At 52.0% G+C, this 18,150-nt stretch overlaps 4 protein-coding genes across 4 annotated transcripts; 3 read left to right on the forward strand and 1 right to left on the reverse strand.

Annotated features, from left to right (window-relative positions):
• Positions 1–2,259: 2,259 nt before the first annotated feature.
• On the reverse strand, positions 2,260–5,204 carry CPAR01_12874 (uncharacterized protein; the record flags this gene model as incomplete). Its single annotated transcript, XM_060497128.1, has 6 exons — positions 2,260–2,812; positions 2,960–3,125; positions 3,284–4,242; positions 4,580–4,787; positions 4,901–4,981; positions 5,042–5,204. 6 exons carry the CDS (start codon positions 5,202–5,204, stop codon positions 2,260–2,262), a joined length of 2,130 nt encoding a protein of 709 aa, XP_060344661.1.
• Positions 5,205–5,846: 642 nt separating this feature from the next.
• On the forward strand, positions 5,847–6,859 carry CPAR01_12875 (RNA polymerase II holoenzyme cyclin-like subunit; the record flags this gene model as incomplete). Its single annotated transcript, XM_060497129.1, has 2 exons — positions 5,847–6,006; positions 6,066–6,859. The coding sequence occupies 2 exons, from the start codon at positions 5,847–5,849 to the stop codon at positions 6,857–6,859; spliced, it is 954 nt and encodes a 317-aa protein (XP_060344662.1).
• A 1,055-nt stretch (positions 6,860–7,914) lies between these two features.
• On the forward strand, positions 7,915–13,149 carry CPAR01_12876 (uncharacterized protein; the record flags this gene model as incomplete). The annotated part of the gene is made up of 18 exons (XM_060497130.1): positions 7,915–8,046; positions 8,101–8,629; positions 8,690–8,913; positions 8,967–9,246; positions 9,300–9,533; positions 9,588–10,276; positions 10,366–10,528; positions 10,585–10,830; positions 10,885–11,083; positions 11,134–11,205; positions 11,264–11,314; positions 11,367–11,431; positions 11,484–11,668; positions 11,724–12,031; positions 12,086–12,211; positions 12,265–12,345; positions 12,411–12,591; positions 12,649–13,149. The coding sequence occupies 18 exons, from the start codon at positions 7,915–7,917 to the stop codon at positions 13,147–13,149; spliced, it is 4,266 nt and encodes a 1,421-aa protein (XP_060344663.1).
• A 1,968-nt stretch (positions 13,150–15,117) lies between these two features.
• On the forward strand, positions 15,118–16,519 carry CPAR01_12877 (cutinase-2; the record flags this gene model as incomplete). The annotated part of the gene is made up of 2 exons (XM_060497131.1): positions 15,118–15,821; positions 15,895–16,519. 2 exons carry the CDS (start codon positions 15,118–15,120, stop codon positions 16,517–16,519), a joined length of 1,329 nt encoding a protein of 442 aa, XP_060344664.1.
• Between the last annotated feature and the right edge of the window lie 1,631 nt (positions 16,520–18,150).

Here is an 18,150-nt window from a genome sequence, read left to right on the forward strand (position 1 = left end):
GCGACGGGGCTCTCGTTTGCTTCAGAGCTTCAGCACCCCTCTGTGACCGTGAGTAATGCCGTTGCTGTTGGCTGACTGATCAAACAATGTATGAGTGAAGTATCTCTCTCGCGTGTCAGTAGATGATTGCACCTTGTCAATGACAACAGAAGAGACACGCGCGCCGACGTAAGATGAGTGATAATAGGAAGGAGGGCACAAGTCGGGGCCACGAAGAAGTGCGCGTTCACGCTCGATTGAGGTAAGCCGGAAGGGGTACGATGGGAGAATAGAGGGGAAAGTTACGAATACCGCAGACGAGGGACGAAGAAGAGAGAGTGGGAGAGATGGAGTTGAATGGGATTGACAGGAATGGCTTCACAGAAAGAGGCTAGTAGGAGTTGAGTCGGAGCCGAGATTGAGACAACCTCGCAGATACTCAGAGACAAAGTGAGAGAGAGGGAACCCCCAACCACCTACGGATACACGAACGAACTGCAATCAGAATCCACAAGACCGAACCCGGTCGGGTCGCCGAAGACGCAAGACAAGCGTGAACAAGGCAGACGCCGCTGCCCGCACGCCGTCCCCGGCGGGCCTGCACCCGATACGGTGGAAGGATTCACTCGACATCGCGAAAGAGGGGGGGCAGACTCGTAAGCTTGCAGATCAGGGCAACGATATGAGACCAAGTAACAGCACCGCGGACAACGGCAGTGTCGGGGACTTGATTTGCTACCAAGCGCAAGATGCACATTGCATGGTGTGAACCATCTCAGTCTCTCTTCGCCCCCTGGTACCTAGTCAGTCCTGCAGTATCCGCAGAGCAATTGTCTCCAAGTCACCAAGTCCATGGCAGCACGGCTTCTTGACTCTTCTTTTGCAGCTTTGCTTGCGTGACACGCTTGTTGTGCAGCCAAACGAAACAGGAAGCTCGTTAAGGACGGTGGGGAACCTAGAAGTATGGAAAGGCAAAAGTCAATTGAGATTATTGGATAACGGCTATCGAGTGGAGAAGAAGCGTGAAAAAGTAAGACGAGCACAAGTTCCTCGTCCAGCAAGGATGGTCGTGGACTCGTTAGTGACTTGTTGATGTGAGGTGACTGAATAAAGTTGGATGCGCAATCTGACAAGCTCCAAAAGATTGGACTTGGGGGAAAAGAGGCAGTGGAGCAATGTTGGCCCGATCTTACACCGACAAAAGTACCCAAGTCCAACGTCTACAGCAGTACGTATCCGGAGATAGCTACTGTGGTAAAGTACCTACCTTATCTCAAGGTACATTCGGCCCACGTAATTAGCTCGCAACAAACAAAGTTCCTTCCAGTATTTCCCCCCTTCGATGCTTGTCCAAGTAAGTCACCCCCTACCAGCCTCGGCTAGTCCCTCCGAACCAACCTATGGTCTACCAGGATATCATCGTTATTAGTCGTCGGGTTACGAATCACAGTCGTCTCTCTGCATATTCACTGGAGCCTGCCCATCAATCAAGCTTCTTCATAGTGGGTGTCTTGTATCCAACCCCTCCAACGGGGTTCAGTGTGGACGCGGGGTGACGACGATCGCGACGTAAGCTTCTTTTCCCGTAAGGTAGGCCAGCTTGGCAAACTCGACGACGTCCCACTGTCTCGAGGCCTACGTCAACCAATTTTGATGCTTATTTTCTGTTCTGTCTTCCTTTTTGTCGGATCGCAGATCAAGATGATACTGCTTGGGAGATGTTGGGTTTTTAATGAAGACGGCAGACTCTGCGACGTTTACCTAGGGCTCTCACATGACGACCAGTACATAATAGACAGGCCCTCCATCGTCACTCTCACGATAACCTCACCCTGCAAAGCATCATTCCCACGTGGCAACCAACCACTTATGTGCAGGCATTCGTCTGTATTGAGCAAACATCTCTGGGGCTTCCCGCTGCCATATCCGCACCGTAGTGCAGCTGAGCTACCGACAGCTACCGCCAGCCTGGTTCCATCCACCCTTGCAGCGAGCAAAAGTCTTCTCTGGTATCTCTCTTTCTCTCTCTGACCACGTCTTCCAAACGCCATTGACGACGGGGCTATGTAACAAAACAGAGTGTGCCGCTCTTCTTGAGCTGGCCAAACGTAGGCGATCCTATGTCGCCTTCCAAAAATCTTCGTCTTCCTCCACAATTCAAATGAGGAACCCAAGAATATGCCTCCTGGCTTTTTTAGTGTCCCATTGATGTCTTGTAGTAAAATCCACTCCCTCCCATTGTCCACTTCAACCCCCCGTCTCAAAAGAGTCTTTGTCTCTTCACTCCAGACCAAGAATTCTCTTCGAGTTCTCATACACAACCCATGTGATGCTCAGAGCGGGAGCAACCTTGAGCAGGTTAGGCGTGAGTCCCTTGTACATGCCCCGCACACCCTCATTCTTGAACGTCTGCCGTGCGACATCCACGATGCCGGTATAAGTTGCAGGGTGCATGACTGTTCCCTGCGTCTGGAGACGGGTGCGGAGGACGTTGAGTGGGTACACCACTGACGCTCCGAAAGCACCACTGGTCGCTCCTATGAGACCAGTCATGATGTTGCCCGGCTTGGCGTCCTCCTCGTGAATGCCCTTGTACTTGGCCATGTATCTCTTGTACGAGGATTTGAGGAACTCAAATGTGCCCATGTCAATGGCACTGTACGGGAACATGCCCATGAGGCCCATGGTAACACCACGATAGGCGATGCGCATGCCTCCCGCCTGCCACATCTTCTTGGCAGTATCGATAACAAGTGCATTGCCGCTGAGGCCGCCCTGGACCGTCGACGTCTGGAGCCGGAACTTAAGTGTATCGAGCGGGTATACACAGAACCTAGGGGACGTCAGCAGCGAGTCAAGGCGGCAAGAGAGACATGGAGAGACAAGGGGAGAGACGGCGACTCTGCAACAAATGATAGAGATGACAGCGGCTAAAGCAAATGAGGCAAACTTGGAGGAGTGTTATGAAGAAATAACGTACTGGGCAACCATACCAGCTACACCTCCCGCTACGAATTTTGAGGTGCTGCTGATCTGTCTGGGGTCGTTGTGTCCCTCAAACTTAGAAAGGGTTCGCTTTGCTGCCTCATAGGATCCGAACTTGATGGCACTCTCGGGCATAATCTTGATGACATTGAGTCCGTTGCCTTGGGGAAGTCAGTACATAATTCAAGTAGCTGCTCGGTTAAAAATGGCCAATCATCTTTCAATCTAGGGAGTTCAAGATAGATGGAACGATGGACCAGTAGCAGCCGACAGCCATGAATGTAAATAAACATCAGTAGAAGTATGAGCATGAGCATACCTGCAAAAAGACTGCGCATGCCGCCTGCCTTCCAGAGATCCTTGACGGCATCACTAAAAGGTCGCACAGCGTTGTTCAGAGCAGCCAGGGGACGACCCTGCTTCAGAGCAGAGGCCGCGGTCTCGGTACTGGCTCGAGTGTTGACGAGCAGGTAGACCTTGAGACGATCGAGAGGAGCGGTGGCAGTCCGCGATAGTCCTCCAGCGACGGCACCTGCGACAAAGTAACCTGGATCAGGGGCGAAGTCAGTCAGTCTCTTGGTCTTGGGTGCTACAGTTGCATCTGAGCTAGAGCCTTGCTCGGAGCTGCTGTCTGTGACCTGGTTCGCTTGAGAGGTGCCGACGCCGGGGAGTCTTCGGAGGATGCCTGTGCGCTTCTCGTTTCCGGCCTCGATGCACGCCTGCAGCACCGCTGCCTCCATGTTCATATTGTTCATGTTGGCGCTGGTACCTGAAAAGCCTGGAGGAGAGATGGGGGCCACGGCTTGCGTTGTTGTCGTGGTTCTTGATGATGATGTTGCTGATGTTGCTTTTGACGTGAGGGAAGGTTGCTGTTGGGCGGAGTCTGTGGCAGAAGTGAGGCTGTCTGGTGAGGTTTGTTGATTTTGCTGCGGTTTTGACAAGGTGGAAAGCTGCGCAGCTGTGGTAGGAACGGGCGACGCAGCGCCTTCCTGGGAGGGGGCAACCATCACCACGGGGCGGCCGTCTTCGTCGGTGGTGGCGGCGGAAGCAAAAGACTCGGTGATGGTGCCGGGCTCACGATCCGAAGGGGATGCGATCCTCAAAATGGATCCAAAGAGGGTTTGCAGAAGGAAGCCGGTCGTACCTAAACCTTCAAGTGTCTCCTCCGATACCATCGAGTCACCTTCAGCAGTGAGGGTGACGATGGAAGAATAAAAGTCCAACACGGCCTTCAGAGGGGCGTGACCATTGTGTGTTGGCATAAACAAAAGAAAATCTCTGCGCGTGTCCGGGTTCTGTCAGTGATTCACTCTCCAAGCAGAACAGAAGGAGAGGTTTTTCCGAGAAGAAAAAGAGGAAGGAGAAACCCGACAACAGCACCAGAGCATCCATCGTGGAAGCCTCTCGCCCACCTCAGGCATACGCCTATACACCGAGACACACCGAGAACATCACGGCCGGTCACCGTGGAGTAGTGCTCCTGGGCCTAGATCCGGACCTTCCCATATACGTCGGATAATCGGCCACCCTTTACTCTACACCTCGCTTTGCGGCTTGGGCTTACAACAACACCCATGGACTCACAACATACTCTACTGAATGCTGAGAAACTTACCGCCATTCTTCGAAGCTTATATAGCCATCGTTGTTCATGTCGATATCGCCAAAAAAGGAGCTGAGCTTGCGCATCGGCACAACCAGCCCAGCTCGTCGGAAGGCCTCCTGTAGTTCAGTCTTGTCAAGTCTCCCATCATGGTCCTTGTCTATGGACTGGAAAAGAAGCATGAGCTGCCTCTCTGTCTGCTCGACAAAGTAGCGGAACTCTGGTGATAGGTCATTGTCAGCGGCCGTCCTCGATATCTTATTCAATCCAAGACAGGGGAACCCGGCCAGTAGCTTCAGCTTCTAGTCTGATAGCCCCCAATTCGCAGCTTACCTTCATACTGAATCACACCGTCGTCGTTCGTGTCGACGACGGTCATGATCCTCCGCAACATATCGTCCGCATTCTTCATAGCTAAAGGGCAACGTCAGCACCCAGACCACACGGGAGCTTCGGGCAGAGTTTGATGCTGACGGTGATCAATCTTCTTCAACCCCTTCTGCAACCCCTTAAAGTCCAAATGTCCCGTCCCCTGGGGGTCCAATTGCCTCCAGAGGTCCTCGACCCGCTTATCCCGCTGGTTCTGCGACTCGTCCACCTCCATCTGGCGCTCGGTAACCCAATTTGTTACCCCCATGGCGGCGGCGGCATCAGGACGCAGGGTCAGTAGAGTCGAGGGCTCGGTCTCGACGCGGGATTCATAGGGTGAACGGCGGTAGAAAGATGTAAATCGCGCGGGGTTCTATCGAGGGGCGTCTGTCTCACGACGACATGGCGGGTTATCAAAGGCGGCGTTGGGTTGGTGTTGTCGCGACTGGCTTTGCTTGCATGAGGTGCTGCAAGTCACAAGGACTGACGTAGGAGGATCGCGAGGTGCAGCGACCAAGAAAATGCAGCACCGCCTGCCGCAAGTGGTTCGCGCCGGGGCCACAGCGTCAGAAGCTCGGCTACCCAGGGGAGGGTTCCACTGGCGGGCCAAGCGAGGCAATCAGCTGCCACCAATTAGCAGTGCTCCCGGGAGCTTCCAGTGCTGCTCCAGCAGACAGCTTCAGCGAGGTGGTTCTCTGAGGCCGCCAGGGCGGACATCTTCCGCCTTATCGTTATCAGGGAAAACATCAGCCACAGTTCCATATGCTGCACCAGCCTCGCAGCTACCCTTTCCGTTAACTTCACCCATCAGCCTCGCTGCTCCTCAGCAACATCTCCTCCAATCTCTCCGGGTCATTGCGGACACAAATCATGTCATAGATTTCCATGAAAACGCCCGGGAGAGGTCATCATGGCTGCCAACTACTGGGAGTCAACCCAGCGTCGCTTCTGGCTCTTCTCCAAAGATGAACTCCAAGCAGTGCGCCAGAAGCTCGAAGACGATAATTCCGACCTAGTCCAGATGTTTCCTCTCCCGCAACAGCGGCACCTAGGCATTTACTTCAATCAGCGTTAGCTTCCCTGCTGCTCTTCATAGTATTCCCACCTGCTAACTTCATCACGCACACAGAGGTCAATCGGCTCGGCAAACGCATGGTAGTCCGACAGCAGGCCATGGCCACCGCCCAGGTTTATATCAAACGCTTCTACACCAAGGTCGAAATCCGGCGAACAAATCCATACCTGGTCGTTGCAACCGCGCTGTATCTGGCTTGCAAGATGGAAGAGTCCCCGCAGCATATCCGCCTGATCGTCAGTGAAGCTCGCTCCCTGTGGCCCGATTTCCTCGGTCTCGACACCTCGAAGCTCGGCGAGTGCGAGTTCTTCATGATATCCGAGATGAGCTCTCAGCTCATAGTTCATCAACCGTATCGAACCCTGAACAACTACCAACAGGAGTTGAATTTGACCCAGGAGGACGTCGCCCTGGGCTGGTCCATAATCAACGATCACTACATGACGGATCTACCGTTGCTATATCCACCCCATACGATTGCCCTCACAGCAATTTTGCTTGTATTGGTTCTGCGACCCTCGCCTAACATGTCTGGTTCCAACCCACCATCCGCCGCTGGTATTGCTGCTGCAAGCGCAGCGTTAGCTCAGGCCCAAGGCCGAGTGCCTGGACTGCCTCCGACTCCCGGAACACCGAACCCCGCGGATAAAGAGAAGCAACCGGAGGCTAGGTTCACCCGGGTGCAGCGGTACGGTGCTTGGCTGGCCGAAAGCAACGTTGATATCGCTGCCATGGTTGACTGCACCCAAGAGCTGATTTCGTTTTACGATTGTCACGAGCAGTACAATGATAAGCTCTCTCGGGAGCAAATCAACCGCTTTGTCAAGGCCCGGGTTCTTGACAAGTGATGAATCGATGAGATGGCACAACTTTGTCATCTATGCTGATGCTATAGAAGGAGTTCGGATAGTGGCGTGATTGGAATCATATGGCTGGCGCTCGTCAATTGAGCGGCGCCAGCGAAACACAGGAAAGGCCTGCTCATTGAGAGCACTACTAGAACAAGTACCGACTCTTCGAAAGTCACCATGCGGAACAGCATGAGAAACGGCATCAGCCAGATGCATACACCTGGAGCAAGACTTTACAGTGGCCCTCAAGTATTCAGTCCAATAAGACTGAGGGATCGGAAAGCAGAAACTCCCGAGAGTCTTCGAATGAGAAAAGGCATCGATCTTCTCACGCAGCTTGACATCGCAAGCGCTTTCGGGACTGTTCGATGCAACAGGTGCTTTAGTCCTAAATTCGGCGATGATGTCCGCTGTAAAAGCATTGCGCTATGCTCGAAAGACTGGATACTGGCATTGTCAAGTTCACAGACATACACCTTTGACGCAAAATTGAAGTAATTCGCTCCGTGTCTGTCTTTTCGGCCTTGCCGACACCAACGGGGAAGCGTTGCTTACTTAATGCAGGGGACGCGGCCCTTTAAGTCCAACAGGGAAGGTGACTAGGGTCAAATAGGGACGACTGCAGCTGTGCCACGCGTGGAATGAAGTTGTTGGTTTCAAGCAAGTAAACAGACCTCGTATGCCTTGTGCATCTCGCCTACACAAAAACATCGTATCCAGCCTCGCCAAGCGCTCCACTTGTACATTGCTCCGTGAATGGAACTCACCGGCCATCGCATTCCTGAATCACTCCGATAGGTCTTGGAGGTCTACTGTCGTTGGTTCTGAATAGGGAATCCAGACCCCTTGTTCACCAATACGGGTCAGAAGGCACGCGGCGGACAATACCCATGACGCTCAAAACAATAACAATTCAGCCTCTTGATTCCGTCTTTGTTATCTTACCTCAATCACTGCTACTTCTGAGTGCACGGAGACCCAGACAAGAAGAGAAGAATCGACGCGAGGGAAAGGGGAGAGTGAGACCGACGAAGAGTTAAGCTCAAGCAATCATGCTTCCAAACTCGCTCTTTTTGTCGACCACGGCATCAGCCTTGTTTTTGCTGTTGCTGCCATTCCGTCTATCGAAGCTTCGCAAAGAAACGATCAAGGTCATTCCGGAACACCACGGCCATGGCAAAGTTGTGCGTAGTGATGAGTGATACTGTTTCCTGGAAACCGAACTAAACTGAAGCTAGATCATCGCAATCATCTTAGTTGTGGCCCAGTCAATCATACTCGCTACAACAGCACTCTCGACGCCCCGACTTGGGCTCAATCTAGCTTCTGCTATTTTGTCCTTGGTGGCTTATGTGGGCCTCTGCCCGCTGCTCTTGTTGGAGCACACCAAGTCCGTCAGGCCGTCGGATCTCGCTGTTGTCTATCTGCTTGTATCGTCGGGATGCAATTTGCTTGACTTGGGAACGGGAGTTCCTGACAATGGGTCCGCCATAATCGTCGTCCCGGCATTTACGAGTCTTTGCATCAAGGGCGTGCTTCTGGTTGTTGAACTTCGAGGAAAGCAAACGATCCTGCAGAGTCCTCGTGATCAGTGGTCTCCAGAGGAATCGTCCAATATTCTGGATCGAACGTTCTTTGGATGGATCAATCCGATTATCGCCCGAGGGAACAGATACATTCTAACTGGAGACTGCCTTCCAATGATGGACAGCAAGCTGTCATCGCAACTTCGACGCCAGCAAGCCCTGCAAGCATGGAGTCAGAGAAGTACGCCTACTTTCCCCCTGGCGTAGCACAACGCGTCGACTTTTGCTAAGAGCACCATAGACAAGCCCGAGAAAAAGATGACGCTACCCAAAGTACTGCTGCGTAGTATTCTTCCGCAGTTTCTTGCGCCCATCATCCCTCGCTTTGTTCTCATCGGATTCCGCTACGCTCAGCCGGTCCTAATCGGTACTGTCATCCGCTCCATCAGCATGTCATCCGAGGAATCTCAAGATGGAGGGTACTCAGTTGTGTCGATGGCTGTCTTTGTCTATGTGGGTTTGGCTGTAAGTCTCGTCGCCTGAGGTCCCGTACGATGCAATATTGAGTCATACTCTAGATCGCGAGAACTGCCTACCAGCACAGTCTCAACCGCCTCAAGATTATGATCAGGGGCGCTGTTGTTGGTCTCCTCAACAACAAGCAGCTCAATCAGCAGTCTACTGGCTATGGCGATGCAATGGTGGTTACTTTGATGAGTACAGACGCAGACAACGTGGTTCAGTCGGCTTCCATGTTCCACGAGACGTGGGCGCAGATCATCGAGGTTGGCATAGGCACTGCGATGCTAGCTCGGAGAGTCGGTTGGGCTTGCGCGGTTCCATTCGTCATGATCTTTTGTAAGTTGAATCTGGTCACTCGTACTCAGAGTAAGAACTAATGAGCTCTTTAGTTTGCTCTCGTGTGAGTCGATATCTGGCAAAGAACCTCCAGAGCAAGCAAAAGGATTGGTCTGTGGCTACTCAGAACCGAATCGCCATGACCACGTCTATGCTTGGCTCGGTCAAGAGTCTGAAGATGCTTGGGATCGTAGACCATACGGAATCTCTGATCCTCTCCTTACGCCTTCGGGAGCTAGAAATGGCCAAGAAAGTCCGGTGGATGATGGTCGCTTATAACGCGAGTGGTATGTGATGTCATCCGATTTCCAGGTATAATGCAACTTCCTGACACCTTGTAGCAAACGCTCTCGGTATTTTCGCCCCCATTCTCACGCTCGTTCTGTACGTGATCGTCGCGAGACTTAACGGCTCCGCACTCGATGTCGAGACCGCCTTCACGACTACGGCGCTACTCGGCTTGGTGACGCACCCTGCCAACATGATTATGACCATCGTGCCGCAAGCTGTGGGCTCTCTAGCGGCTTTTGAACGAATTCAGCAATATCTCATTGAGCCACCCCGAAAGGACCAAAGACTTATTTTCGATAAAGTAGAAGACAGCCTCGTCGACATTTCGCCCGCCATATCTTTAGAAGCCGTCACTATCCAAGGGCTCACTGCATCGAAACCTCCGGCTTTCAGCAATCTCAACCTCGTTATTGACAAGGGTTCAATAGTCATGTGTTCTGGTCCCGTTGGAAGCGGCAAAACGACGCTTGTCCGAGCACTCTTGGGTGAGGTCCCTACGGCTTCTGGGACGATATCTGTGTCGACGAAGCGTATAGGATACTGCGAGCAGTCTCCTTGGTTACCAAGCGGAACCTTCAAACAAGCAGTCTGCGGTTTCCTCCCCGAGGAGCCAAACTGGTATCAGGAGGTGATCCAACTATGCTGCCTCGATGAGGACCTCCTGGCAAATCCCAGCGGCGACAGTACCATGATAGGAAGCCGAGGCTTGAACCTTTCTGGAGGACAACGACAACGAGTGGTACGTTTGCGCCGCCATGCTCTTTTCGCTACATATTTATTGTCGTGTCAAATTTCAAAGGGTTCACTTCACTGACCACAACTACTAAGGCTCTTGCTCGAGCCATATACGCCCGCAGTGAGATTGTGATCTTGGACGATAGCTTCAGCGCACTTGACGGTAAAACAGACAGTCGTATTGTTGAGAACCTGCTTGGTTCTGCAGGTCATTTCAGGAAAACAGGCACGACTGTCCTCCTTGTTACTCATTCTAGTACGCCCCTTACGTTGCTATGGCACAAACAATGTACGAAGACTGACAGTCTATAGCTGCGCATTTCAACTTAGCAGACCAGCTAATTATCCTGGGTGGCGGAACCATTGCGTACCAGGGGACGTGGGATGACCTGAAGCAGAACCCCAAGTACGCCTCACTGAAAGTCAATATTGTTGATTCAAAGAACGATACGGTCGTGAAGCAGCCCCAAGTGGACAAGACCGTGCAGAGCCAGAATTTGAAGATGGCCGAGGCTGTTTCTGATCTCAGCAGAGCAACGGGAGACATCTCTCTCTATGGTATGTTGCACTTTTCTTCGCCTTTTGAATGCTAACTCAGCCATCTCCCCTCAGGATACTATTTCCGGGCTGTAGGCTTTCGTCATATCCTACTACTTCTCGCTTGCACCTCAACATATTCTTTCTTCGTAACTTTTCCTCAGTACTGGTTGCAAAAGTGGACGGAGGCACCAGTATCCCAGACAACATTCTATATTTGTGGCTACCTCATTTCATCTTTACTAGCATGGCTCGCTACAAGCGGAACGATGTGGTGAGTACGAATAGTTCAGGTCGCTGACCCTGATACTGACTTAGTTAAAGGTCAACCCAAATCCTGATCGCACCCGCTTCCGGCACTGAACTACATCGCCGCCTACTCTCAACTATCATCGGGTTCGTGCAATCTCACTAACTTCATCTGCTGCCACCTACACCTACTGACCAAACTTAGTGCCCCACTGTCGTATTTCTCAAAGACTGATACGGGAGTCACATTGAATCGGTTGGTCGCAATGCCTACCGAATGAGCCATATCATTTGCTAAGTCTTTACAGTTTCAGTCAGGATATACAACTGGTAGATAAGCAGTTGCCGCCAGCCATCATGTCCATGTCGAATCGTAAGCCTTCCTGGCCCAACACTCACTCCTCCTTACTCATATTTGGTTACAGAGGTCTTCAAGCTGCTCGTACAGGTCGTTTTGTTATTCAGCGCACAAAAGCTGCTGGCTCTGTCGCTTCCCCTTTGCGCCGTGGTCGTGTATTTCGTGCAGCGGGTGTACTTACGCACCTCGCGACAATTGCGTCTGCTAGATCTCGAGTCGCAGTCGGCAGTCTACTCGAGCTTCCTCGAATCAGTACCGCTTCCCTCTCCCCTTCTGGCTAAGTACGTTGTGGCTGACAACGACATAGGTTGAAGGCGTCACGACTATCCGAGCTTTTGGTTGGGAGAAACAAGCCGAGCATGCCAACGTGGTCTGTCTTGATAAGTCGCAGAAGCCAGCATATATCCTCTTCTGTCTTCAACAGTGGCTGGGAATCGTTCTGGATCTCATGGTTGCTGCGATTACCACCGGCCTCATCACACTTGCAGTTCTTGTGAGAGGAACGACGACGGCCGGTCAGATTGGTATGGCGTTGAATATTGTGTTGGCTGCGAACGCGACGCTTCTTAGCCTCATGACATCTTGGACGAATATGGAGATTTCTCTAGGTGCCATGTATGCTTTCTCTTCCTCCTTGTCTTCCTGGTTGATTTACTGACGGCTTGGCAGATCTCGCTTGAAGACCTTGGAGGCCGATACGCCGAAAGAGGAACAGCCGCACGAGGACTTTGTTCCCACGGAGGCGTGGCCGTCATCTGGATCAGTCGAGTTCGACAAGGTCACCGTTTCGTATCAGTAAGACAACTATTAACAGTACGGTCGCCTCTGGAGACTGACTCTCTCTGCAGCCCCGACGCAGTGGCTTTACAAGACGTTACCTTGAAGGCCTCTCCAGGCCAGCAATTGATCGTTTGCGGTCGAACGGGCAGGTATGTTGCACATGGCTGCATCCATAGATCATATTCCGATATCTGCTGACACGTTGGACAAACAGCGGCAAAAGCACCCTACTCCTCACCCTCCTACGTCTTCTTGACACGGATGCTGGAAGCATCAGGATTGACGGGGTCGATCTACGTCTCGTGCCACGTTCTCTAATTCGACAGAAGTGCTTCATCACGGTTTCCCAAGAGTCATTCATTCTGGGACATGCCAGTCTCCGCTTCAATCTCGATGTGCGATTCTCTGTTCAATATTCGTGAGAGATCCCCGCTGACCTACCAACTACCCAGCCCTCAACTTCTCTCCCAGATGAAGCCATCGTCTCAGCCCTCGAGAGGGTCGGCCTTCTGTCACACTTCCACCTACAAAACACTTCATCTGAGGAGGAAACTCGCAACACTCTAGACAGCCCACTATCCTCTCTGCCACAAATGTCCACCGGTCAATCGCAGCTGTTCGCACTAGCTAGAGCGCTCGTACAACTCAAATCCATCAACCACCCGCCCGAATCATCAGCAAACGGAACTGGATGCCGACACATCATGCCGATTCTTCTGTTGGATGAAGCCACATCCTCGCTCGATACCGAGACTGAATCTGTCATACGCGACATCATACGCCAGGAGTTCACAGACAAGGGCCATACCGTAATAGCAATCACGCATAGGCTGGGCGGCGTGACGGAAGGCTTGCGGCCAGGACGGGATGCCGTGGTCTTGTTATCCAAGGGCAAGATTGGGAAGCTTGGCGAGGCGGAGGATGTGTTGGACGCGGCGGCTTTGAAGGGGTAGCTATGCATGCGGGTGGTTGTTTGACTTCTATCACTCGCTGATAGACCGTATCAATGGTTTAGGATTCGAACGAGAACGAAGATTTGTTTTGTACAGACAGATGATGTCTCTCGATGATTCCCCTCGCATCCTCTCTCCATTGTACACACATTTGCGTAACGATCCTCGGGCGACTTTCAACGCGGCGCCTTCTCCACACCAGGCCGCATTGACCAGCGATCCCACGTCGAGTGAGTTATAGTGCTGAGCCAAAGACCCAGAAGGAGCAGAAGTGGCGATTGTAAACGCAGTTAACGCAGGGGTCTTTTCGCCGTCCTCAGCGCCGCCGTTCTCAGACATGCGGCAACAACGCTGATTCACAAAGAGCATGAATGTTGGAGCAGATAAGACATGACGATTCAGCTGGCAGACCATATAACGAGTACCTACCTGCTTCAAGTACAAAACTACTGGGACCAAAGACTGTTCTGCCCTGAGACATAATTATGGGCACATAGTGTAAATTTGACATTGCTTCGTGTCCGAAATGCCGTCCAAGATGCCACAGCGACTGTCGATCGCATTGAAATCAGTTCTAGAAAGCAACACTGCGCAGAAAGAGCAGAAATAACTCCTCGTCGGGGAATCGCCATTGTCCTTTTTCTCGTTCAGGCTTACGTTCTCGTCGGGGAGCATCTCAATTTTGGTTTCCATCTTGCATCTCGATGGGGAGTCGAGTCACAGCACATGCCAACAATGCCATGGTTCGCACTAAACCAACAACACGGCGGCAAAAAAAAAAAAAAAAAGGTTCTCATTGATGTTTGTAAATCGTTGTCAGGGAATAATTCCCCGATGACAAGCAGATATCCTCACCACTAGACTATCGGGGAAGTGTGGATGTGAGCATCCAGTGATAGTTGGTTGAGAGCCGCGGCCCACTTGGCATAGATGTAGCAAGTCTGGGGGTGGGCGACGAGGTGTGACGTGGGCTATGCGAGTTGAGGAAAGAATCTCTCTGAAAATGGAATCCTTAATTCTGTGTCTTTCATTGACAATAGAGCGGATAGCAGGCCAACACTTGACGCCTGATGAGCAAGTATAAAGTGGGGGTAGATACGTCTGGTAAGCCCTATTGAGGAGATCTTGGAAGTCTTAGCCACGGGAAGATACAATCAAGCTGCTTCCATCATAGACTCTGTGGAATGTTTTAGAGGAATCCCTCGCATATATGTGTGGTAGATGACATTGGAAGAAGCTGGCGGCGATAGGCATCATATAGAGGCGAGGGACGACGCCGCCGCCACAGCAACTTCTCCCGAACTCTCAGCTCAGAAGTATACTGTAAGAGCTTTTGGCTTTTTCTCAAAATAATATCCCGAAGCCTACATTTCATCGTAGGAAAATCGGCTAAAGTTTACTAGGTCCCGTCCATCCCAACCATTATACCCATCTGGAAGGTCCTGACTAACTTCTCTGCCAGCTTGCCCGTTACCTTAGCCTTGGCCAAGTGTATTGTACCGACAAACAGGACAAGAGATCACAGCGTGGGACCACTGGATGCATGGCCTCTCCAGGGGAAAGGTGAGTCCAAGATTGCAGATCACGGCTGTCCGATCCCTCCGAGCTGCAGCCCTGGAGTTGCCGGACAGCCCGTCAGGTAAAGTAATGACACTAACAGAGTTCGTCCACAATTTAAGGTATAGCCCTTGTATACAATCAATTAAGGTTGAAGAGACATTGACACTCATTTGACGTTCCTCAATATTAATTGCTGAAGCGAAAGGAAAAACCCTCGCTTTTATTGACGATTCCACTCTGAACAGTCCGAGCTTCAGGAAACGTAACTTATAGATATTGAAGAAATTAGTGTCCTTGAATATGACAGTTCTCAACATGTTTCCGATCATTTAGTGGTACTTCCTTCCCAGGAAGCAAAGATTGATCAAGTACTAACCCATATACGCTCATTACAACACGTTCGTTATCATGAAGAGGTCCACGGCCATCATACTCGCCTTGCAGTGCGTATTGACACCAGGCCTCGCAAGAGTAACACCACGAAGTGACTACACGGAAGAAGCAAGCCAACCCGTTCACTCTCTTCAGGCTCGACAACAGGACTCATCAGACAAAGGTGTCTTGGAGAATGAGGTGCGCGATGGCACCTGCAAAGATACCATGTTCTTCTTCCTCCGCGGAAGCACTCAGCAGCCGAATATGGTGAGTAAACCCGGCTTGCAAAGCCTCGATGATATCTTCGCCTTGAGCGCATTGAGAACTAACAGTCCATCACAGGGATTGCAACCGGGCCCTCAACTCGCGGCGTACCTCCGCTCAACCCTAGGCGCGGACAAGATTGCTATTCAAGGCATTGAATACGCCGCAACGCTGCAAGACAACCTCTGCATCAACAACCAGCTGTGCCGGCCGCGCGAGGTCACCAGCGCGAGCACTCAGATCCGCGAGTACATGGACCAGTGCTCCGACTCTGATGTCGTCGTCGGCGGGTACAGCCAAGGCGCTGCGATGCTTTCCCGCGTGATTTCGGACAGGCTTGGATCGGGATACAAGGACCGGATCGTGGCCGCCGTGACATTTGGCAACACTATGCAGGTGTACAACAAGAACACGATACCCGGTCTGGCACCGGAAAGAGTGCAGATGTTTTGCAACAAATTTGACCCGGTCTGGTAAGTCTTGAACACACCCCAGCTTTGCAGACGAAGGCACTGAGACGGTCTCGCTAACACCATGTGACCGCAGCCGCAACGGTCTACCCCTCGGCGCCGTGATGCCAGGCCACAGAGACTATCGCCCCTCCGCCAAACCCGCCGCCGAGTTTCTCGTGCAGAAGCTCGCCGCCGCCAAAGGCTGGACCACCGTCCCCATCGTCTCCGACATCGACCTCTCCCACTTCGCCGACGTGGGCTTCACCTTCCGCGAAATCTACCGCGGCGCGCCCGCCGGCAGCTCAACCTCCTTCAACGACGGCACAGAACTCGCCAAGCTGGACAGCGTGCGCGTCGTCTCCATCTTTGGCCGCGGCGCCGCGCGGGTCGACGCGCTCGGCGTCAAGATGGACGGGGGCCCCGACGGGGCGCAGGAGCACGGCGGTAGCGGCGGGAATTTCAAGGAGCTGACGCTGGAGGAGGGGGAGTACTGGATCATGACGGAGGTGTGCAACGGCCGGAAGAAGAAGAAGAAGGACCGCGTTGGGTTCTTTCGGGCTTCGACTAGTCTGGGCCGGGTTCTGGAGGTTGGGTCGAGGACGAATGATCGGTGTGTTACGTTTGTGCCGGGTGAGGGCCGCTCGTTTGTGGGTATGCATGGAGAGTCTGGGGAAGAGGTGGACTCTGTTGGCTTTATTGAGTATCCTAAACTAGACTAGACAATAACGGTGGACTGAATCATCCGGAAGGAGAATGGTCATTGTGGAAGGACACCATGGCACGCGAGAGTCGGTGAAGCACTCTGAACGAATAACAGAACGAGTCTTCCCGGCAGAGATTCTACCGTATCATGAATATTGTGCCACCTATTTAAGGACGAGAAGTCGGGTATGAGAGAGTTCCTGTATAGCACAGCGTGGTTCTGGTGTAATACTGATTGACTTTCTGGGCCGCGCCAAAGATGATACGAGCCTCTTGATCAAATATACTCGCACCCTCTTTAAGCGAATTGGAAAAGTAAATCTCGTGTTCGCATCATCTATAGCGATATGTGCATACTGTTAGTTGTAGAGAGAGAGAGACAAGACTGAATAGGCTCGGAGACTCGCAGTTAGAAACATGTCCCTCTTCTCATTTCTTTACGAACAGGCCGCGAAGACCATATCGTCAATTCGTCCCATCTATAAGCACCGTCTATACATAGCATTCTTCTTCACCACCTTCTAAGCTCCATACTAGACTGCGACTTCCGTCTTCCCAAATCTATGCCATTGCAAGACGCCCAAATCCAACACCGAAGGGCTGCGCGCCATATCAACGCTTACATGCATCGGCACTCCCCTGCTTGTTGTCGCAAGAGAGCATATTACAGATAAACGTTGAACTCCCAAGACTGTGACAGTAATGGTAGATCAACTGTCGTTTTCCAGGGCAATTCTTATTGAACTTTCATCCACGCCAGGCTTGGATGTGTCATCGAGTAAAGAATAGACTGTCTTCTGCAAAAAGGCCTTAGTGGACATTTCAGCAGTCATGCTCCTCTTACATCTCTCGAACCTGATGAGACCGGCAAGGAAGCTGAAGACACATCCTAACTTCAGCGCAAGGCAATGGCGGCCTTAGAAAACCCGCTGGTGCTGCTTAGAAGAAAGCCCAATATCGTCTGTGCGTACCATATCAGGTATTCAAAGCTGGAAATTGGGCAGTCTGCCAATGTCTCCCGCAAGGTTGAGTTCCCACTCTAGGTGAACAATGCATTGATCGGGTGAAAGACAGAGATGAAATACTGAAGCTGGGCTGCATTGCAACACCTCGATCTTTTGACTCCAGGTTTATATTATCAACTTACTAATATCAAAACCTTCTCATCACTTTACTTATATACGTAACAGTATACACAGAAAGCACTCAGGAAGCATGGTACCTAAGGGTCCGCAGCGCTCCTCTTCAGTATCTCTTCCGGCCCAGGCCACTTATACTCCAGAGGTTATGGAGGTCGACAAGGTCACTATTTCCGCAGCTCCTGAGCCACAGGTGCTAAAAAAGCCCATAAGAATCAAGTTCGTCAAGAAGGCCGCGAATCCTCTGATGACCCCGGTTCGGCCGAAGGAAAGACGGCAGCGATAGGCCCTGATGCTTCTCCCAGATCCGATGCAGACAGTCCTGACGCCTTGGTTGTCCAGGCCCCTGACAACTGGAAGTCTACCGCAAAGGCGGTCTGAAAGCCCAGTGGGAGGCACGCTCTTGGGCCATGACTCCTCACGTCCATGACCGACTTTCTCTGCAGCGAAGAAGGCCATGATCAGCCAGCCACCATGTGTGATCGCTCTGAAACAATATCCAGTCAGCT

This window comes from Colletotrichum paranaense, assembly GCF_030867605.1.
Source record: "Colletotrichum paranaense strain IMI 384185 chromosome Unknown Scaffold_11.1, whole genome shotgun sequence".
Lineage (NCBI taxonomy): Eukaryota > Fungi > Ascomycota > Sordariomycetes > Glomerellales > Glomerellaceae > Colletotrichum > Colletotrichum paranaense.